Here is a 24264-nt window from a genome sequence, read left to right as displayed (position 1 = left end):
ACATTATAATATGCCATAAATATCATTTACAAACTTGAAGAGTTTAACAGATATGTGACCCTGGACCACAAAACCAGTCACATGGGTACATTTTTTGAAATTGAGATGTATACATCATATGAAAGCTGAGTAAATAAGCTTTCCATTGATGTATTGCTTGTTAGGATATTACAATATTTGTCCGAGATACAACTATTGAAAATCTGAAGGTGCAAAAAAATCGAAACATTGAGAAAATCTCCTTTAAAGTTGTGCATTTATGTTCACGATTGTGCTGCATTCACTCTCAAAAATACATGTTTTATATATTTACGGTAGGAAATTTACTAAATATCTTCATGGAACATGATCTTAATATCCTAATGATTTTTTGACATAAAAGAAAAATGGATAATTTTGACCCATACAATGTATAGTTGGCTATTAGTGCGACTCGTGACTGGTTTTGTGGTCCAGGGTCACATACGTCATAAGTCTCATCGCTCCACCTAATAGCATGATACCAAACCAACAAGTAGCAGACAACACACAAAAACATGATCAATATAGAAACATAAATAATACAACTTTATTCTAGCACTCCAACGAAACCCCAGTGGCCATTTAAATGACCACATCCAAACCAACAACTTCCCATTTACAGAGAAAACCACAGTTTCCGTTTCAAGAGTTTATAATCACACTGCAATAACTGAGCTGTCAATATGTGACGAAATATTGCAGATAGTTTGCAATAACCCAAGTTCATTCAGAGTGTCTTTTTGGCCAAGAGTATATTATACACAGCACTGTGTTTTGAACAAATGCATTTGTCAGAATACATTGAAGAATCTTTGTGTTTATAGATACTAATAATCCATATTGCTTGTACATCAGTTTCACGATGTCAATTAGCCATTTATAAATGCCTTTAGGTTCAAACACAGAGACGTGCTTTAGGATCTGAGACACGACGTTCACAGTCCGGCTTCACTGACCGATGATCTTCATGCCGTTCCTGAGGCTCTCCGGGGTTTAAATCAGTTGCACCGCACCGTTGGCCACTAGAGGCGCTATAATACGGTAACGCATCAAGTGCTGCGAACCTTCATCCAAGTCCACAACGTACTCCCTGAAAGAGACAATAGCAAAGAAATACTGTTCACTTATATTGCTTTATGATCTCAACCAGCTCATTAAACCGAAAAAAAATGCTGCCCCCTATAGGAGACCAGTGTTGGGGAAAGTTACTTTTAAAAGTAATGCATTACAATATTGTGTTACTACCTTAAAAAATAACTAATTGCATTACTTACTTGCTTTTTTAGAAAAGTAATACGTTACTTTTGCATTACTTTTTTCCCACCTGGGCTGGGCTTGTTCTATTTTTGGGCAAATGTAAAAACCCTTTCACACTAAAAGTGAAATAATAATCCTCAGACTGAAGGACATGTGTACAGTAGAGGAAAGCAAACAAGCAAAACTTTCTATCTATCTAAAGTCATTTTTGCTTATTTAATTGAATCATCGAAGGTCAGAAGCAAGTACATTGGTCAATAAAGTGAGATTAAATGCATAAAAATAATGTTTTATAAAACATATTTAGTTATTTGGAGGTTTGCATAGTATTCTGATTCTGCATTTCACAGATTTTATTCATTTTGAGGAATATTGAATATTTTTTTGTGCAAGTGAGATGAGTAAATGCTCACTTTTAGTCTAGAACTACAATAAACATCATGTTCACACACACACACACGCCTCTGCACTTAGATTTGTCTCAACATGAGGACAGGAGAGCTGTCAGTTAATAAATGGGAAATATTTGAAAAAGTAACTCAGAAATTTTGTTGTAAATTTTAAAAGTAATGCGTTACTTTACTAGTTACTTGAAAAAGTAATCTGATTACGTAACTCAAGTTACTTGTAATGCATTTCCCCAACACTGGAGGAGACTATGTAATGTTGATAAGAACACCCATAATCTTTATATTTCAAAGCCATTTGATTCATCATCATTCACAAACAGCCTCTGCACTAGAAGAGTGTGTAACACACGCTGATGTTGTCCATACCGCTGCTCATCCGTCTCCGGCTCCACCAGGATATTCTCCTGCCTCTCTTTCACTCTCAGGAACACGAACGAGTCGAGACACGGCTCAGGAACTTCACACACACACACACACACACACACACACACACACAGATGCACCAATTAATCAATCACAATAAGCTTGTGGTCGGTAAGATTTTTTTACATTTTTGAAAGACGTCTTTTCTGCTCACCAAGGCTGCATTATTTGATCAAAATACAGCAGAAACACTAATACTGTGAAATATTACAATTTAAGAATCACATACATTCTTTTATTATTTTTTATTATTATCAATGTTTAAAACAATTGAGCTGCTTCATATTTTGTGATTTTTTTTTTCAAAATATGATATACTCCGCTTCGCGTCGTGACCGCATTACCACCTCGGGTGTGCATTATTTTTCTAATAATTCAACGGCCTGTCGTCAATTATTCCTTACATATATACACAGTAAATCTCCAAATATAACAGCAAAATACAGTATTAAATTTACATTTTAAAACATTAACTCTTTCCCCGCCAGTGTTTTTTTTTAGTTGCCCGCCACCGCCAGCATTTTTGATCATTTTCACAAAAAATGGCATAAAATTAAGAATATCTGAACATGCAATATATCAGAAGAGCTGCTTTTAAACCAAAACCCCATTTTATTGTAGCTTCATGCTTTCTTTTTTAATCAACACTTGAATGTGGGTAAGTTTAATAAAAAAAAAAAAATTCAGAGCAAAAACCTGAGAAAATCGTGTTTTTGTCAAAGACTATATCCAGATCAGATTCAGAACGATGATCAAAACACACTTTAGGGATGATCCATCAACACCCCTAAAGCTTCACAGTCCTAAAGCTCGTCTTGGGTCGACATTTTATTCAGTAACATAAGGCAGTTTTTATTTATATGCTGTTTAATGTTGATGATCGGGTTATTTTACATATGCATATGATTACACGTTATCGCTGGTTTCTGCTTCTTCTTCGCCTGTGTGTTTTGATCCAGAGATTATGTACTCTTTCAGTAGATGCGTAATAGCGCCCCCTATAGTATAACTGTGAAATCATGGATTGCCGGAAAATTCCAATCATTATTAACTTTAATTACTTTCTGTTAGCATTGTGGTAGTTACGGTCCATGAAGTCGTTAGCTCCTGGTAACACGCGAGAGCACCACAAGTTTATCCGGGCGTTATCGCACATTTATCGCACTCTCCGGGCATTTAAAGCAACTGTAGCTTTCATCACCACAACGGAAGGCCCGTCTCTCCATTCATTCTATTGGACAGTGGAAAAAAAACGCTATGCCGTCGGGCGCGTTTTCCGCTCAGAGTTGATTTTTTTTCAACTTCAAAAACGCGAGGCGCAGCGGGCCGATAAACAGCGTGCAGAACGCTCACTGCCATAGGAAAACAATTGAAAAAAGGCGCCTCTCACTGCAAAAAATGCGTCTGGTGTGATCGGGGCCTTAGGCAGTGTTGATTTATTGTATTTTCCGGACTATAAGTCGCACTTTTTTTTCATAGTTTGGCTGGTCCTGCGACTTATATATCAAATTAATTCATACTGACTGAGATGAACCAAGAGAAAGCATTACCGTCTACAGCCGCGAGAGGGCGCTCTAGTTAGCGGAGTTGTTCAGAAGCGACACCGAGGAAGAACTCAATGGATTCAGTGTTGAGGAATGAGATCAGGAGCTTGGTGAACTTGCTGACCGGTAACTTGTTGGACTCGCTGGCTAATGTTAGTTTATCCTATTCAGCCTCACAGGCATATGTTCTTTATGCTATTGTGAAGCTGAATAACTGTTAATGTGTTACGCTAACACACCGGACACCTATTCAGCCTGTTGTTCTGTGTGCTGTTGAGTAGTTAAATAACTTGCCTTTCCAGATTAAATGTCTGTTCTTGGTCTTGGATTTTGTGAAATAAATTTCTAAATAGATCTCAATGACTGAGATGAACCAAGAGAAAGCATTCCCGTCTACAGCCGAGAGAGGGCGCTCTAGTTAGCGGAGTTGTTCAGAAGCGACACCGAGGAAGAACTCAATGGATTCAGTGTTGAGGAGTGAGATCGGGAGCTTGGTGAACTTGCTGACCGGTAACTTGTTGGACTCGCTGGCTAATGTTAGTTTAGCCCAGGGGTCGGCAACCCGCGTAGAGCCGCATGCGGCTCTTAAGCGCCGCCCTAGTGGCTCCCTGGAGCTTTTTAAAAAATATGAAAATGGAAAAAAAAAATTTTGTTTTAACCCTTTCGCACGTACGATCACACCGGTGTGATTAGAACGGTCAGTGCATCACGTGATCAACTGCTAAATTCAAACGTGCTTTGGCGCGTTGGCTGGCGCTGAGACAGAGATTCAGTCGGACGCGCTCAGTGCTTGTCATAATCACAATTATTCAGTGTTTTCAACCACATAATGTTTATTTTAGGTTTAAGACATTTAAGAATCATTAAAAAAAACAATGAATTTGATGTTGTAAAATATACACGGATGTCTATGGAAGCGGCAATAATAATCCTTTATAATATAAAAAGACGACACGTTTTATTCATATCAGATACACATTGTGTAAGTAGCTTTACATTTGACCCTATTCTTCTCCCAGTTCACCAGCCACTTACTTTCATGTATTTCGGGAGAAGTGGATGAATTGACGTGTTGTAAATCCAACAGATAAGTTACAGCTCAACTAACGCGATCGTTATAAAGGTGTTTATACAACAAAACACATCCACATGCACATATTTGACAATCGGAATATCAGTGTTTCATACTATAGATAATAAATGTGTGAATATTTTTAATAAAAAAGGAAAAATTACATGAAAGCAGATCATCATTCATTCAGCGCTGTGTTGTGATTGCGCTGTGTCCCGTGACAAGCAATGACGCGTAACCATGGAAACAATAAAGTGACAGATTCGAAACAAAGGTCGCCTTGCTCATTACCGGTATGTATTTGTAGCATACTTATCATTTTGATACTAGGGGGCTAATAAAGCTAATATAGACACTAACAGCACGTGTTGCCTTCATTATAAGGCTTATATAAGGCTTTTCATTTTTTGCGGCTCCAGACAGATTTGATTTTTATTTTTTTGGTCCAATATGGCTCTTTCAACATTTTGGGTTGCCGACCCCTGGTTTAACCTATTCAGCCTCCATATGTTCTTTATGCTATTGTGCAGCTGAATAACTGTTAATGTGTTACGCTAACACACCGGACACCTTCAGCCTGTTGTTCTGTGTGCTGTTGTGCAGCTGAATAACTTGCCTTTCCAGATTAAATGTCTGTTCTTGGTCTTGGATTTTGTGAAATAAATTTCTAAATAGATGCGACTTATAGTCCAGTGCGACTTATATGTTTTTTTCCTCTTCATGATGCATTTTTTGACTGATGCGACTTATAGTCCGGAAGATACGGTATGCTGTTTAATGTTGATAATCGCGTTATTTTACATATGCATATGATTACATATGGTATCGCTGGTTTCTGCTTCTTCTTCGCCTGTGTTTTGATCCAGAGAATATGTACTCTTTCAGTAGATGCGTAATACTATAACTGTGAAACCATGGATTGCTAGAAAATTTCATCAATGACAGGGAAAAAGTTAAGAAAATGAAGTAATGTTGGTTAATTGTCAATGATGAATCCATTTAAACCAGTGAACGGTTTCTCACCGGCCTTCAGCATGTCAATGCTCTGCAGGTTTGGAGGCATGTGTTTCAGAGCCACGGTTCGGAGATAAACCTCGGTGTTGGCCAGATACCTGAACAAACAACACACAAGTTCTGTGAATTACAGGACAAACAGACAGTGACGAAAATCACACACAACATGCTGCCCAAAAACATGTCTTCAAGAAAGGGTTAATGCCCGACGAGGTGTCCATTGTCAGGTAATAATGAACGACGGTGAGGCGTGCGCGTCGGACGGTTGCCTCCGCCGAAGTCCATTAATACCTGACAATGGACACCTCGTCGGGCATTAACCCACTTATACTATGTTCACTTGCCAAATAACACATTAGTTTATATTTTAATTTATTTTACAATCGAAAACTAACGGTTTTAGAACTTCTTTACTAGGTGTCCTACATCACTTTTTAATGGACACCGCCTGCAGCCAATCAGAATCAAGTATTCACAGAGACCATGGTATAAGACCAGTTAAACTCCATGGACAGCGTATGTTCGTGCTAAACCACAGGTTGATATGGAAGATAGATTCAGAACAAACTCACTCTTTAGCGAAGGCAAACTCTTCAGGAGAGAGAAACGAAGGATCTCCATCCGCGCGCGACTTTTCTTTCTCCAAAACATGAGGGAAAAACTTCTCTATCTGCAGATGACATAATCATATACAGTATATATACACAAGTATGGAATTAAAGAATCCAGTTATAAAAACAATCCATTTACTGTTTATTGTGGAATGTCACAGATTTTGGCAAATTTTGGATGAGTGGATCAAAATTTGCTCTGAGAGTTTAATAATTTCTTTGAGAAACACCATCATCATATCATACACACACAGAAACCATGATTATAACAACAATGATCATAATTTTTCCATGTTTTAATTTTAACAGTAAACCTCTGTTGTGCAGCACTTTGTTTGACAACACATAAAAGGAATGGTTTTTCATTTGATTACATTTTAAAAGATTAATTAAATTGTTAATGTTTTATGCCTTCATTTGATTACCACCGTAATCTAGGAAATTTTAAACACAGAATTTCTGAAAAATAAAACATTTCATAGTTCCCTGTTATTGTAAAAGAAATTCATAAATGAAAGTTTTATTAATTTAATAGATGACTAACATTTAATTTAACCATTAAAACGGAGTGCTGAAAATAAATAAAAATAAAACAGAACCCAGAAAAATTTAAATAGGAAAAAAATCAAACAGAATATGGGGAAAAAATGTCTTCAAAGGGCCCTATAAACTGTGCAAATTCATGTTTTTAAAATAAATACATTTCATACTTGAATTCACCAATGAAATTTGACAACTGTCTCATAAATTTTGTTTCTAAACACTCAAATCATTAAACAAAGAAAAAAAAGTGAATTTTTCAGGCTGGACCAGCCAATGCACACATGCACACATCTCAACCATAGACTGTAAGAAAAGATGGACGGCACGTCTAAGCTCCTGTAGACTCTTTCACAAGCACAGCTGTCAATCATGACGTTACACCGTTTTATAGCATCAAAAAACTGACTTAAAACCAAACCCTTAAAGGTATTTTTCATACCTTTGTAAAAAAAAATATTTGAAGTTCAATTGAATTTTTTAGTTTGGCTCGCGTCCCATTGGGTTGGGTATCATTTTTAATTATTCCGATTTCGATTCTGCTTATCGATTCTGATTCCTATCGATTCCTAATTTCGATTCCAATAAGGTAACAAAACAAAAAAAACTTAGATATTCACATTTAGTCTTATTGGAAAACATTTAATTGTAGCTGAATATCATGAACAAAAATCAACAGGCTAAAGAACACTTACGCAAGGAACGTTTGCCTGTGGTTTAAAAACACCATAGAGAAACAACTAGCCTAACGAATATACATTTCAAGCATTATTAAAGACAAGTAAACACTCAGTAATTAAAAAAGAACAAATAAAAAATTAGCAATCGCAACAAATAGATACAACTGAACAAAGATACGATTAAAATAAAGTGGTTTCCAGGTATTCATGTACAGAAACTTATCAAATGTAAAATAACACTGCACTTATAAATAAAATATACATTACAAATATAGTTACAAAAGTTATTCAGTCAAGAAAGAGTGAATTTTCTCTGTCTTTTGTTGTTTGAATAGTGTTATTATAGAGTCTGGTAATAAAAACATAACTCGTCTGATGCTTGAATAGTTTAAAGTCTCACAAAAGAATCGATAAGAGGAATGGAAATTAATTTTTTTTAACAAGTATCCGATTCCTGACCTCGAGTATTTTCATGTTATATTTAATCTGCAACAACAATGTGGGCTTTTATAAAGATCTGTTTGGCCATTAACTTTTAAATGCATCATTATGCATGAATATGAGGAAAGTCTCCGCATGAAAGACTGCAGATTTCTCTCCGATACAGTAGAACATTAAATTAATAGTGGAGGATTTTATCTTTGACATGATTGACAGGTCAGTGACAGGATGCGTGTAACTAAGCGAAAGAGAGCAACCGTTAAAGACTGTATTGTATGATGTGATCAGTATATCCCAAAGCTTGTCTACTCTTCTGCTACACACTCAAAAGTATCTACTTTTTCTAAAGCAACGAGAGTTTCTAACCGCAGCTACAGTGACGCGATGACTTTATCTATCAGTGATTGGTTCTCTTTTACTTAGAAGGCGGGACTTATTTCACAATATTGCGATAGTGATACGAGTGCACCGTCTTTTTATATCTCAAGTTTTTGTTTCTGGGCTGGTAACTGAAAGGTTCTAGGCTAAAACCCTTCAGCTCTTTAACTATCACTACTATGAGCTTCAGCAAGACACGTGTCCTCAGGTTACTCCGGAGATATCTGAGATATACATTCAGAATAAATGCAACAGCTAAACGACTGACTCTGAAGTCATCTGCAGGATACCTTCTGGAGCCGTGAGCGCAGAAAGCTGCTCAGCACGAAGCGGATGCGATCGATCTCCATGCGATGGACGCTGGCTTTCACGTCACCTTTCCTCACCCTCTGGAGATTTTCCTCCTGCATACACAAATATAAAGGCTACATTTCATTCCATACTTCATCTAAAACTATTTTAAAGGTGCAGTAAGCGATTTCTGAGAAACACTGTTGATATGTGAAATCAACTCAAACAAACAAATGCCACTCGCTTCATTACTCCGCCCCCAAAGAGCACACAATGCAAGAGTGAAAGAGCTTCAAGTGCAAGAGCTTTCAGTCTCTCCAGCGCTGGAAAGCTTTCTAATATTAACACGGGTCCTAAAGCTCTTGCCTGATCATAACTCTTCTTTTTCCAGTGTTATTCCTCTGAACTTTTCTCTTTTGTTTCTCTCAGCCATCTCTTTCTAGTCTTTCTTCAAATCTCCCTCTTGCTCACTTACTCTAGTGATTGACACGCCCCCTACTGCTGATTGGCTCACTCTCCTCCCCTATCATGAGGCCACACCCCCTACTGCTGATTGGCTCACTCTCCTCCCCTATCATGAGAGGACACACACCCCTCCTGCTGATTGGCTCACTCTCCTCCCCCATCATGAGAGGCCACGCCCCCTACTGCTGATTGGCTCACTCTCCTCCCCTATCATGAGTGAACACGCCCCCTACTGCTGATTGACTCACTCTCCTCCCCTATCATGAGGCCACGCCCCCTACTGCTGATTGGCTCACTCTCCTCCCCTATCATGAGTGAACACGCCCCCTACTGCTGATTGACTCACTCTCCTCCCCTATCATGAGTGAACACGCCCCCTACTGCTGATTGGCTCACTCTCCTCCCCTATCATGAGTGAACACGCCCCTACTGCTGATTGGCTCACTCTCCTCCCCTATCATGAGTGAACCCGCCCCTACTGCTGATTGACTCACTCTCCTCCCCTATCATGAGTGAACACGCCCCCTACTGCTGATTGACTCACTCTCCTCCCCTATCATGAGTGAACACGCCCCCTACTGCTGATTGGCTCACTCTCCTCCCCTATCATGAGTGAACACGCCCCCTACTGCTGATTTGCTCACTCTCCTCCCCTATCATGAGTGAACACGCCCCCTACTGCTGATTGGCTCACTCTCCTCCCCTATCATGAGGCCACGCCCCCTACTGCTGATTTGCTCACTCTCCTCCCCTATCATGAGGCCACACCCCCTACTGCTGATTGGCTCACTCTCCTCCCCTATCATGAGGCCACGCCCCCTACTGCTGATTGGCTCACTCTCCTCCCCTATCATGAGTGAACACGCCCCCTACTGCTGATTGACTCACTCTCCTCCCCTATCATGAGTGAACACACCCCCTACTGCTGATTGGCTCACTCTCCTCCCCTATCATGAGGCCACGCCCCCTACTGCTGATTGACTCACTCTCCTCCCCTATCATGAGTGAACACACCCCCTACTGCTGATTGGCTCACTCTCCTCCCCTATCATGAGTGAACACGCCCCCTACTGCTGATTTGCTCACTCTCCTCCCCTATCATGAGTGAACACGCCCCCTACTGCTGATTGGCTCACTCTCCTCCCCTATCATGAGTGAACACGCCCCCTACTGCTGATTTGCTCACTCTCCTCCCCTATCATGAGAGACCACGCCCCCTACTGCTGATTGGCTCACTCTCCTCCCCTATCATGAGTGAACACAACCCCTACTGCTGATTGGCTCACTCTTCTCCCCTATCATGAGTGAACACGCCCCCTACTGCTGATTGGCTCACTCTCCTCCCCTATCATGAGTGAACACGCCCCTACTGCTGATTGGCTCACTCTCCTCCCCTATCATGAGTGAACACGCCCCCTACTGCTGATTGGCTCACTCTCCTCCCCTATCATGAGGCCACACCCCCTACTGCTGATTGGCTCACTTTCCTCCCCTATCATGAGAGGACACACACCCCTCCTGCTGATTGGCTCACTCTCCTCCCCCATCATGAGGCCACGCCCCCTACTGCTGATTGGCTCACTCTACTCCCCTATCATGAGGCCACGCCCCCTACTGCTGATTGGCTCACTCTCCTCCCCTATCATGAGTGAACACGCCCCCTACTGCTGATTGGCTCACTCTTCTCCCCTATCATGAGTGAACACGCCCCCTACTGCTGATTTGCTCACTCTCCTCCCCTATCATGAGGCCACACCCCCTACTGCTGATTGGCTCACTCTCCTCCCCTATCATGAGTGAACACGCCCCCTACTGCTGATTGGCTCACTCTTCTCCCCTATCATGAGTGAACACGCCCCCTACTGCTGATTGGCTCACTCTCCTCCCCTATCATGAGAGGCCACGCCCCCTACTGCTGATTGGCTCACTCTCCTCCCCTATCATGAGTGAACACGCCCCCTACTGCTGATTGGCTCACTCTCCTCCCCTATCATGAGAGGACACGCCCCCTACTGCTGATTGGCTCACTCTCCTCCCCTATCATGAGTGAACACGCCCCCTACTGCTGATTGGCTCACTCTCCTCCCCTATCATGAGAGGACACACCCCCTACTGCTGATTGGCTCACTCTCCTCCCCTATCATGAGTGAACACGCCCCCTACTGCTGATTGGCTCACTCTCCTCCCCTATCATGAGTGAACACGCCCCCTACTGCTGATTGGCTACAAGTCTGTTTTGCTGCTCGGTCAGATCCACTTTTTAAAAAAATCGCTTACTGCACCTTTAAATACCATTTCAAATTGTATGCCATTTTTTATACTTTTATAAATTTTTCTTGCATATCAATATTGCATAACTGTGTTATGTATTCATGTTTTTTATTTTAAGTGGAAAATATTTTTAAGTGAAGCTACTAAAAGCTAAGAGGCATTTTTTTTTAAATGGTTGGTTAGTTATAGCACACATATTCCTTCCCCTTTAATCTTAAAGCCTAATGTTAAAAATGTAGCGTAATTTTTTTTATTTGTCAACTACCTAAAAATATAACATAGAATGTTTCACCAAACACTGAACACAGATCAATACCATGTGTGTGAGCTGCTCCATCACACACTCCACCAACTCGGACTTGTTTTCCAACAGTTCTGGAGAAAACTTCTCATTAAGCCAAGCCTGGAACACAGGAGAATGATTGACACACATTAGAAAACACCAGAACGCATGCGTCTATAGAGCTGCACGATTAATCGTTAAAAGATTGCGGCCTCGATTCAAACACCCACGTGATCTCATTCCTAAACCATTCGGGTTGAACATTTGAAGATCAGGGTAAATTGCACTTAATTTGTCTTCCGGGAAACATGTATCTTCTGTTGCTTCCGACGGGCAGTACTAAATGAAAAAATATTATTCACAATATTTAAACGAGATAAGAAAAATTTGGACATCTTCATCCTGTTCAAAAGTTTTCACCCCCGACTCTTAATGCATCGAGTATCAGTGAATGTTTGAACCTTTTTTTAATAGTTGTTTTTCTTTTTTTCTTTTTTTTTCATAGTTTGTTTTATAAATTCAGCTATTTTTTGTCTTGTGGACTATATGGAAACATATTTTATGTAAAATATCTTATTCAGGACAGTATTAAATAAAAAAAATAATGTGCATTTGCCATTTTGTATGATCTCTCTAATTTAGTTAAAATTATTCACGTTTTCACAGATTCTGCAAGAGGTGTGTAAATTTTTTAGCAGCACTGTATGAAACAGCTTCAGAAAAAGCCTTTTCATCCACACAGTTTCATTATTTCTGTTACAAATATTCATATTATCAGAGAAGAACTGGGATAATAGCTTACAGTTCAGATATAAACACTGATGTCTACAGAAGTGATAAAAATAGAGCAAATCACTGACGTTAAAAAAAATATATTTTTACACCAGTAGATGGCGACATGTGACTGTTAAAAATGTATTTGTCATTGAATCAATTATTCAAGAGATTCACTGATTCATCCAGTAAAAAAAAACAAGGGAAGTCTTTATGATTGAGTCTAAATGTTTCATTCAATCCGTTTTTTTAAATAATTAATTGTAAATAATTACATATTTTTAAATAGAATGCAGCTATTCACATTTTGCCAGAACCTCAAGTTATTTATAACATGGCTATACAGAATCAGGATCTCCATTTAAAAAATAACAAATAAAAATAGTTAGTTTACCTAGAAATATACTCTGCAATAATACATTAAAACAGCCTGCATCTCATGCATTCAATGTATTATTCCCATAATGTGCAGCACTTTTGAAACAATATGTTTTTATACGCTTAAACAATACGTTTTTATCGAAATGTAAGCACACCGAAAGGAATCTATGTTTCTCGTGATATTAAAAAACTTCTGGTGTTTTTAATTTCTAAATGATTCAAATAAGTTTTGTAGACAAAAAAAATAACTTCTACATACAAATTATTGTTTACACAAATATGTGTCAACATAATAATTTCTTCAATTACATTCTACAGGTTTTTCCTTCACCAAGAGGCCAGCACACATGTGCACTCCTTCAATATTGTTCAAAATAATCCCAGGATGCACCTCATAACATTTTTGGTCACTAAATAGCCCAACTAATTTCCTTTTGTGTCATTTCATAAATGTGTTTGATGTGTAGTAGACGTCGCAGTATTTTTATTTTCCACTACATATCTATATGTAAATATATCCTTATATTTTTACTAGTTTATTACAAACTTATATCAATATCTAAACATTCTTAAATCCAGACACATTTACTTAAGCTTAAAAGGTGCGATTTCTGAGAAACTGTTGAAAAAAGATCAGACCCAAAACATAATTATAGCCAATCAGCAGGAAAGGGCGTGTCCACAATTGAGGAGGAAGTGCCTGTTCTGCATATGGTGCGTTCAAGTCCTCCTGGGAAGTTTGTACGCACGATGAGGGTTCAAGTCACTTTTGTCGGAAGTTCACACGGGGCGTCAGCGTCAACGCTTCCCATTGTCTTTGAATGGGTGACGTCAAGCGTTGCCGAAAAGAATTGTGGATCCGTCGGCGGCGCTTCACTGGCATTACTGGCATACTAGCAACGCCAGTGAATCGCCGCAGACGGAAGCGTCAGCCAATCAGGATCGCTCTATGCAAATACAGTAGCCAGGCGGCAGCCAATCGCGTTGTTGTCGAGTTCCTGTCTAATTTCATTGGCTGACGCTGCAATGACCATGGCGTCAGTGCCAAACTTCAGCCACGCCTTCCGTCAAGCGTTGACGCTGATGCCCCGTGTGAACGTACCGTAACGAGTCGAGTCGTACCACGCAGTGGAAAAGCGAAGCAAGCCGAACCGTTCCGCGCCGAGTCGAACCGTACCGAGCCGTACCATGCAGTGGAAAAGCGCCAATACATTGCAAAACAAGTAACTGTTCTTCGTTAACATGTTATTCTATAGTTTGTTCTTCCTTCCTTAGATTGAATGTTCAGAATGTGGACGGTGGGACTGTGTGGTCAGACCTTCACAGTTGGCAAATACAGCTGTCCTGCATGCATACACATTTATTTGCCTATTTTTATTTTGTTATTGTTGCTTTCATACCTATTAGCTAATGAATGTTTGTTGAACATTCCCCTAAATAAATGCTGTGGGTAATTCACTGGATCCATAAGCGATGGCTTATCAATGTTGACCACTCTTTAGGAACATTTATGGAGTGTACTGTATGCTTTATGCTTTAACTCATTCCTCAGCAACATTAAAATAAATAATAAATAAATAAATAAATGCTTGACATGTCCCTTTAACCACAGGAGTATTGCTGCTCAATTTAAATTAAGCCACAAATTGGCATCATAACAACAATCTGCGAATACACACGCACTGCAAAGACACATTGTCAATAGCATAATTTATTTAATCTACTTACGTTTGTCTTCAGATACGAATTTCATTGAAACGAATGTAACAAAATAATATGGGCGTGGTGTGTCGCGAAATTAAAACACATTACAACTTCCCTTCAATGCGTCTGAAACATACAGCGGAACAGTGACAGAGTAAACAACAGAGTAATATGATACAAACATTTAACAATAACATGGAAAGCTTTTAAATCTGCTCAGTGAAAATTTCGCTGTGACGAATCTGTCACCATTTAACATCTGCTGGAAATCCAGGTAAAACTGTCTGCGCGCGTCCCCAGTTAACATGATCCCCAGTTGATCCGTAACACCTTGTATTGTGGTATTCCGCCATGTTTCTCAGTGACACGCCTACAACTCGTAAAGATCGGGGCTTAGAGAAAATCCCAAGCTTACCACTGGTATTTACGACATTGTGGTGGTGTTCAAGTGCGTTCAACTCGTAAATACGATCTATACGAGATGACTTGAACGCACTAATAGCATGTTCGTGAATTTGGGGGCGGAGCTATCAAGATAGGGGTGTGATCTTTTTGAGTAGGGGCGTGTTTGTTTTTGTGATTTCAAATATCAACCGCGTTTCTCAGAAATCGCTTACTGCACCTTTAAAAAATAAATAAATTGCGAGTGGGGTTAAAAAAATAGATTCAAAAGGAAAACAAGACTTTTTAAATCTTATTTTAAGCATTAATTTTCGGTGGTATACAATACTCAATTGAATCGTTCTGCTTCTAAAGTAAATGTATCTTGATTTAAGAATGTTTAAATATTTGTACTGGGAAAATACAGAGTACGAACATCATTGTTTTGCAGTGTGAGCTTGCATGAGAACACATGTTGTGTGTGTTATTGTTTGTCTGACCTCCTCCAGTTTGGTGATGAGCTCTGCTGGGGTCAACACGTCCTCCTGGCTCTCCTCTCCTCCACTGAGATCACTGGCGTCTGACATCGTGACTGTAACACTGTAACACTCCTGTCCAACAACAACACACGCCTCAATCTGAAGTGCAGGACTTCCAGCCAGAGCGCGTTTAGTTCTGTCGTCAGAGAATCAGCTCGGCTAATACAGCTTTCCGCAAAATCAAACTTCAGTGCAAAAAACAGCGAAATGAAATCCCAAACTTTCAGCTGTTTACATCCTCATGCGCGATCATCACTGCGGAAACCTTCTAGAGGGGAATTTCGCGCCAAAAAACAACAAAATGACGCAGCGATGATGTCACCGCGTCCTCAAGCTGGTTGAAGCAGCGCAAGTCTGCGCATTGCGCACCAAAAATAAAGCTCAAGTGCCTGTCGTTTAAAAAAAAAAAAATTCTTGCTCAATAGTTTATATGTTTTATAGTTAACATTATATAATTATAGTTCTCAATCGAAGAGATTTTGGAAATTCAGATTTTGTGAAATCAGACCTTACATTCAGGTGCATCATGCTGCTATATTATTACTGGTATTTTATTAGGAAATCTAGCATCAGTCTTATTTCACATTTCTGTAATGTGGACACTTTATGTGTATATGATCATTGTGAATCAGGCCCCTATATATTTATGTGTAATTATTAATAACATTTTATATTGTAACTTTCAGTCAATTTTGAGTGATTTTCGTCGGTTGCTCATGTTATTGTTTTCTAAATAATAATACAAATGTTTAAAAATATATACTTTTTCTGAATTAACAAATTTCGAGCATTTCTGATCAAGTAAAATGTGTTTTCCTTGTTTCATGCACGCGAGTCGTCCAGGGCGCTAGATGTCAGCATTGTGCTTTTACTTGCGTGCCCTTTAAATCAAACGCGCAGCTGTGGCGCATGCGCAGTGCGCAGTGTTGTGTTTCTGTGAGAATGGCGGCCAGACTCCTCTTGAGATCAGCGACCCGTGCTGCAGTTTACAGCCGTAGGCTTGTCCCATCTCAAGCTGTCATCGGGCGACTGGCATCTGGAGGTACTGGTCCACCAATGACTAGTGATGGCAAAATGAGGCTTCCTGAACCACTGAGACCTCGCAGCCCATTGCTTCACCCAAAGGTTCATTACTCGAAGCTTCATTCATTATTGCTCACTAGTGACACCTAGCTACTGTGCAATGATATAGCAGACAAATTAAGTAATTCTGAACCAATGACCTGAGCAGACTTATGATGTCCGTATCCCGATCCCCCATTTCATTTATTTATGTATTTTCTTCTCACTGTAATATCTGTAACCTTTCATTTGCAATAATAAAAGTACATGAGCAGACATTTGTCCATTGCCTGGGTATAAAATACAATATGTATCTTTCTTTGACTGAATTTACTTGTGCAAAAACAACTGTCACACACACAATTCATTAATTATTCATAAATTGTTTGGATAGTGCCAGTATGAACAACAAAAGTGAAACGAGTGCAGTGCTTATGTTGGAGGGAGTGTAATAAAGTAAACTGCAATAGTCTGGGGTGGGAAAAGTTAAGAATTGTTTCTGGGAGGTTTTGTGCCGTGAATGGTTACAGTTTTAGTGCAGTGTTGTGCTTATGGGACTCTGGATATAGAGGAGTTTGCAGTTTGGGTTGGGTGAAGGTAGGATTACCATTGATTTTTTATTGAGAAACAGATTTTTTTCAAGTGTGTTGGGGTTTAGACGATTCCTCTTCTTGGACAAAACCTCTCCAGCCTTGGAAAATATCCTTTCACAAGGAACAGAGGATTCAGGGGAACATAAAAATGCCAGTGCCAGCGGGAATAAATGAGGATACCGATGCTTCTGTTGAGCCCAGACAGGGGAGGATTTCCTCTTCCTTGCTGGCTACATTACCAGGAAAAGTAACAAGCAAACACATAAAAAAGGGCAATCCAAATCAAAAAGCAGTCCAGTCCAGATCCAAAAATAGATAGATAGATCTAGTTATGTTACATTTATTTATTTATCTATTTATTTATTTAGATAGATAGATAGATCTAGTTATGTTACATTTATTTATTTATCTATTTATTTATTTAGATAGATAGATAGATCTAGTTATGTTACATTTATTTATTTATCTATTGAAAATTTATAGACAAATAATCTTATCTAATTAATATATTAATAATATAGCTACTCCCTATAATATAGCTACTCCCTATAATATAGCTACTATAATTAATAATAACAATTTACTATAACTATTTTACAATTTACTAACCTGATATAATTCAATAATATACAGCCCTAGCACATATATGACACAATAATGACAATGAGAGCTGACTCTCTTACTCTGACACCACTACACATGCTTCTACTACTCCTGCCAACACCCACAAGGTGGCGCGAGTTTCGAACCCCCTTTATCTGGAAGCGACACTCAGAACGAACCGATGACGTATCCACACAAACCGAGGCCTCGTTTGTCATGAGTCACGTGATTTTCTCGTTAACAACACAAGCCTCGAATCGCGGCTTCATCTGGCACGCCCATTTTTTCTCGACACAAGCTCCGACGCCTCGGTTCAAATGTCACATCACTACCAATGACTTAGTTTTGTGTGTTTGTTGGAACTGGATAGCGCTTAGATCGACAGTAAATCGGCTTCTTTGAGTAACTTAACTGTTAGTAGCGCGTCACTGTCCCACCGCCTCAATTAAACATTCATCTTCTTTAACGTTACACACACACACGAGCTTTAATGCAACTTTTTTGGTTTCAGATTGTCGCAACAACTTCAGTGAATTCCTACTGAAGTCTAATCCTGTTAATCGCTGTCATCCTGTTTACTCTCAGTCGCCCTGGCAGGAAATAGATTAGTTTGTTGCATAATAACAATAATGGCAGAAGAAACTGTCTGTGTGTGTGTGTGTGTGTGTGTGTGTGTGTGTGTGTGTGTGTGTGTGTGTGTGTGTGTGTATATATGTATGTGTACTGTAGGTATGTATATATAATGTATGTATGTATATGTATGTATATATAGTCTTAATGTGGTTGAAATGTGCTTCTAATGGTACCTTAAGTAACGTTAGCCAAATGCTTTGCAGAAAAATAAATAAATAACTGTATGAGGAGCATCGATACACTGCAGTCGCTGTCTGTAATATTAATAGTTTGTGATCTTGTGTTGTTAGGCATTCCCACAGATGATGAGCAGGCCACCGGTCTGGAGAAGATCGTGTTGAAAGCTTCCAAGGAAGGAATGGCAAGTATCTTGTATTGTGTTAAAAATAAAGAGTCCTGTATGAGTTCAGAAGAATCAGTGCTGCTCTTCTCCACCAGGACCCGTATAACATCTTAAAACCGAAGGAGTACGCAGGCTCCAAACAAGACCCTCATATCGTCCCCTCCATAACCAACAAGAGGATTGTTGGCTGTGTTTGTAAGTGATCTTATACTTTAATTTTGATTTCTGTTGTTTAGACATATTTCCAGTCAAGTTCATCAACTCTTAAACATTTAGGAGGTTTACTTAAAACAGTGTTATACATGAACAACACCAGTGCTGACTTTAAGACTCATCCAAATAAAGATCATTGCTAGATAGTCCTGTCATTTATTACGTTTCCATCCAAAGTTGCAATTTTAACTTATGCGCAAAATTGGAATATTGCATAAAACATTCGTGAATAAACAGGCTTTTCTGTCCCATGTGCACAAGAGAACAAAATCGTCACTTCCTTGAAAATTGGCACAAAATATCAGTAATAAAAATGAAAAATGGAAGTTGCTGCAATGCTTCTGGAGGGAATTAAATAATAATAAATAATTCTGATGACAGACTTTGAGAACCACCAGACCAACATTTGAGATGCTGTGATGCCATTGGTCTGCTTGTTAGTCCAGTTATCCAATCAAAGCCTCTGCTGAGTATTTTGATCCACATTGAGGGATTTATTCAGTAAATGTTTCCATCATAGCTTATGCACGTCGTCTTATCGGATAAAAAACATATCCGCCTTAATTGAGTGCAGAGAGTTTTTTTTAATGCACTTTTTTTTTGTTACTTTAATGCATTTTTTTACATTTATGTGCATCTTGGTGTTTTTAATCTAGTTTTTCTTTACAAAATGCAATATCCCAAAATATGCATAAAAATAGGTGGTAGGAAAGTGTATAGCTATGTGTATTATTAGCATGATGATCTTCGGACAAGCCTCAATAGGCCTATCTGACTGATTCATTATATAAAACAGCCCTTAAGATCCATGATAAAAAAACACGTCAATTTCACCACTGCAAAATAATGACTAAGTACAATATTTTAAATTTTGGAAATTTGATAATGCATTTGAATGTGTGTTTACTTTTTAAAATCATTCATAATGCTGTCCCTCCTCCTCTAAAAAAATGTATTACGCTTAACTCGGAGAAAAAAATGAGCTACTCGGTCGGCCACTAGAGGAGAGTGCAATATTCTTTTATTTTTTTATAATTTTTATTGCTCCATGGTAAAACACAAAACATTTAATTTTCTTCTTTAGATAATTTAAATTTCCATGTGCAAAAGGGAGCAGAAAGAAGATAAAAATCTTATAATATCTGTCCCCTATTCTAATAAACAAAATAACCTTTCTTAAGCAGCTTACAGCCAACTTTACACTGACAAAAAACATTGTTGGTTTAAATAACAGCATTCATGCAGTATAATAAATCAGGCAATGCCCAGACAGCAAAACAGCAAGCAATCCAATACATATAGAAAAAAAAAAACCAACAAAATGAGTTTACGCAACCCAAAATTTTTTTCCCCAATCGTAAAACTTCATTTGGCGAATCAGCCTTTTCTTTTGTGGCTATAACTCAATACTCTCCCCACACACCTTATCACATGTACAAATCCTCAAACCTTTTCGAGTTTGACAAAAGCATGGTTATCGTCACAACAAAACTGTACACATTTATGAAGTGTGTGTGTGTGTGTGTGTACTGGGAGAGGTAGGGATTTTGATTGCATAGTTTTGTTGGTGTGGGGTGGGGTTGGTTTTGGGAAGGGGAACAATTGAGCACATGATAGTTTTAATTGTAAATTAAGTGTGACTGTGGTTGTAAAATTGTCAATTTTAATGTGTTACTGACCAGCCAAGGGAAAATAGCACTTGTGCTACAACCTGGCACAATGCATCTCTCCTTGTTTTTATACAAGGTTAATGTTAATGTTGTTGAAATAAAATGAATCTAATCTGACTGATTGATTTTCTCTTTGTGTTTTTAAGGTGAAGAAGACAACACTGCAGTGGTGTGGTTCTGGTTGCATGAGGGTGAAGCCCAGCGCTGCCCATCCTGTGGCGCTCACTACAAACTGGTTCCACACGAGTTACCCCACTGAAGCATGCACTAAACACTCCCATACTGACTCTAACACTACAGATGTGTGTCTTACACACAGTCTCCTTCGCTGTTCTGAAGAATAGAATTGCACTTTTTATAGGGACCTTGTTCTTTTTCATTGGTTGCTTCACATGAGCAGATTTAACATAAAGAAAACTGGCTTTCTGCAATGTACAATTCTGCATTGTTTTCCTATCTGTGAATGTATGTTTCATTGTATTATGAGAAAGTTTACTTAGCCTATTGTTCGCTGTGGCTCAGCTACTTCCAAATTTTCTTCAGAAATACAATGCATTACCTGTTCTGGTACATGAATGAGCTGTTACTTAAAATCGGCGACTAAAACAAGTTTGCACTTTTTGCAAGGGTGATAATGTCTACAGATGTCTTTGCTTTTCAATGTGTAGACATATAAATTACATTCCCTACTGTGTGGGACTCACAATACATCTACTTAAACGAATCTCTGTGTTTATATACAGTATCTAAAATAAAATAAATTGACAACATGCATAATGTGTCTTCTCTTTGCTTGAATTTTTTCATTGACTTCACAGGAAAGACCTGACATGATCTCGACAAATTTATTTTATACAAAAATATTTTTTACATTCAGTATACAATTGTACATTTTTCACATTATTGGTGCATTTTTCAAACACATGGATCTTGTGCCAAGTACCTTGAGACTAATATAAAGATAAAACAAAACAAAAATAAAGCCTTGTAATGATTCATACAAATATAAAAATATTGATTATTTACTCTTGGACCCTGAATCGTACATAAGTCATTTGTATTCATTAGATGAATGGCTTGAAAGATTGAGTACACTTATTTCACTTCAACTAAGAAGCTATTCTCTTTAGCAGATATAGCTACATAGATAAACTTGTCGTAACATTTACATTTTAACAGCATTTGGTCATCTAAAGCGATTTACAGTGCATTCACTAAAACATTTTACCAGTATTGTGTGTACGTTAGGAATCGATGCCATGAATATGGTGCTGCAAGTGACGCTCTACCTTACAGGACCTCATATGTAACAGTCTTTTTTAGTTTGCATTAGTCTTTAAAATCAACATGAAACAATTCACAACCCATTTTACTTCATGTTAAATAATCCTGAACGTTGACTTGACCGTTCCACATCAGAGTTTGTAGTCATTTGTGTTGTGAAGGAAATTAAACAGCCAGCACATGTTGGTTTAATGTAAAGTCCCCCTGTAGTCAATCATTTTATCCCTTAAAACTCATCTTTGATCACCAAGATAAAACATTTGAAATTTTTTCCTTGAAAAAAAATCATTATGCCTTAAAATTGCTTGAAAGTAACTCGACACCCTTTCCTCAGGTTCTATGAATATGCAAATGAGCCCTGCCTCCACTCACTCACTCACTCAGAGATCCACTGGTTGACGATCACACGTTGATCTGATTGGTTACAAGGTAGTTTGTGACGTCAGAAACACCAGCGATTTCAAACCGTGTTTTTGAGACTGTCTTTGGTTCACTGCAGTTTTAAGCAGAAAATACTCAGCAATGCTGTCGACTTATCAACTTACACATTTTATCTTAAATCATATTAAAAACACCACATAGACACATAAACAACAATTAAAAACTTGATTTTCACCACAGGGGGACTTTAAGGTGGTGACTCTGAGCATGTTATTACAAGTTAAGACATAAATAACATGGCTAAAATATGAAATAAGAAATAAAACAGGATCAGTTTTGATTTCATGTTGACTTACAATAGCACAATAGAAGTCTAGACCATAAGAACCAGTAGTTTCAGAGCAGTTCAGTATGGCTGCAGGCCTGTCATGTTGTACCCAGCCGGTGAATGCCAGATTGGAAACGGGTAAGGATAGGAGGGCAAAGAAGCCTCAAAAGACCCAGGAAAGGAGTTGCCCCCTGGTGGACAATGCATAGAGTGGGTCTGAGCATTAGGTATTGTTAGATGTGTTGGTAGAAGTACAGGTTGAAGAGGTTGAAGAGCCTTCAACTGTTCGGATAAGTCTCCCCGGGACCTCTCTAAGGTTGGCATGTAGGGCATTGTTAAACCGGCACTGGGGTGGAAGAAGTACTGCTGGGTAGGAAGAGGCTTCGGCAACATAGTTTTTCCTTTCTCTTTTCGGTCCGTCGTCATGCGGAGCTGAGAGGACACTGGGATCTTCTTCAAATAGGCTTCATCGGGGGTAGGCCTCTTTAGGAGGTGCTGGTGATAGGACATGTGTGGCTTAAAAGTGGGTTGTAGCCTACAGGGATCACGTGGTAAGACTTTGGAGAAGCTTGAGGCATGAGGAACCCAACAGGTTTTGGTGTAGACGGGCGAGGGGAGCCTGTGGGATGCGAGTCTGGTGGCGGATTTACCATCCGAGGTCCATAAGAAACTCCTTTGAGTTTTTTCGGGATGGGTTTGGCCAGCTTGCATGAATTCCCGGTAATGGTAGTGGTGATAGTTGGGAAGATCTTTGCTGTTGGGGTAACAACCGAGAGGTTTGCAAACTCCGGCGCTACTCGCCTTGGATGTGGGAAGACTTGGCAAACGAGAAGGGGTTTTAATTTCGGCCTCTTTGACGGGAGACTTTTGGGTCGTCACGGCTATACAGTCCTCGGATGAGACCGAGTAAGGAGACGGGCTTCGGGACAAGGAGCCAGACGGAGAGGAGACGGGAACGGGCGAGCCTTCGGAAGAGTGTCGGGTGCGTGTTGAGGAAGGGTTAGCGGGAGACTGGGAAGAGTGGGAGAGCTGGATAACGGAGGGTCTCTCCAGTTCGGTACCATCTTCCACGGAGGTGGTGAGGCTGGCCTGAGCCATACGCTTCTTCTTCTCCAAGGGAGAGATCACCTCCGCCGGGATGGGAGTCTGAAGGAGCTTGATCTCTCTGGGGCCGTGGACGGGAACCGTGGACGGCTGCTCTGAGTCGGAGGATGGCATCCATGAACTGGGATGGGAACACATGGCTCTCTCACAGTGATGATCTGATCCCAGTTTCTCCTGAGAACGAAAGTGAGATGCGTCAGGACAAGAGATCGTCACACACGACGTTTGGAGATACACTAAAAGTTGCGGTTTGGATTTAAAGAGGCAAATGAGTAAGTGATTGGATCATTATTGCAGTGATTATTATGTTTCTAGCATGTTACATGTGTGGCAACCGCTAATCGATGGAGAGTGTAGCTTTTCATTTCTTAAACAACCATGTAGGAAGACTCATCATGTTCATATTCCAGGACCACAATGTCAAGATTCATCCGGCTCAGATTGTGAAAGACTGATTGAGAGGAGCTTGAAGACTCATTTTCACACATTAATTGGCCTTAAATTCATTGAAAGGGTTTGGGATGTGCTGGACTCTTGCTTTGTCAATACAAGATCTTGACCAAAAACTGA

General features: G+C 39.3%; 3 protein-coding genes across 3 annotated transcripts in view; 1 reads left to right on the top strand and 2 right to left on the bottom strand.

Annotated features, from left to right (window-relative positions):
- Positions 1 to 326: 326 nt before the first annotated feature.
- Positions 327 to 15850, bottom strand: gins4 (GINS complex subunit 4 (Sld5 homolog)). The gene is made up of 7 exons (XM_079637719.1): positions 15442 to 15850; positions 11735 to 11821; positions 8682 to 8795; positions 6314 to 6411; positions 5751 to 5839; positions 2055 to 2145; positions 327 to 1111 (listed from the first exon to the last, which is right to left on the bottom strand). Exons 1-7 carry the CDS (start codon positions 15526 to 15528, stop codon positions 1015 to 1017), a joined length of 663 nt encoding a protein of 220 aa, XP_079493845.1. The 5' UTR covers positions 15529 to 15850; the 3' UTR covers positions 327 to 1014.
- A 532-nt stretch (positions 15851 to 16382) lies between these two features.
- On the top strand, positions 16383 to 21378 carry cox5bb (cytochrome c oxidase subunit 5Bb). Its single transcript, XM_079638395.1, has 4 exons — positions 16383 to 16522; positions 18662 to 18732; positions 18810 to 18909; positions 20744 to 21378. Exons 1-4 carry the CDS (start codon positions 16390 to 16392, stop codon positions 20854 to 20856), a joined length of 417 nt encoding a protein of 138 aa, XP_079494521.1. The 5' UTR covers positions 16383 to 16389; the 3' UTR covers positions 20857 to 21378.
- A 50-nt stretch (positions 21379 to 21428) lies between these two features.
- arid5a (AT-rich interactive domain 5A) overlaps positions 21429 to 24264 on the bottom strand; it is a 24828-nt gene continuing 21992 nt past the window's right edge. Inside the window, exon 7 of the mRNA XM_079636622.1 lies at positions 21429 to 23868. Coding sequence (XP_079492748.1) covers positions 22669 to 23868 — 1200 coding nt within the window. The 3' untranslated portion in view covers positions 21429 to 22668. The remainder of the gene's footprint in view (positions 23869 to 24264) is intronic.

Source organism: Phoxinus phoxinus (genome assembly GCF_949152265.1).
Source record: "Phoxinus phoxinus genome assembly, chromosome: 15".
Taxonomy (NCBI): domain Eukaryota; kingdom Metazoa; phylum Chordata; class Actinopteri; order Cypriniformes; family Leuciscidae; genus Phoxinus; species Phoxinus phoxinus.
This window is presented reverse-complemented; position numbering and strand designations above follow the sequence as displayed.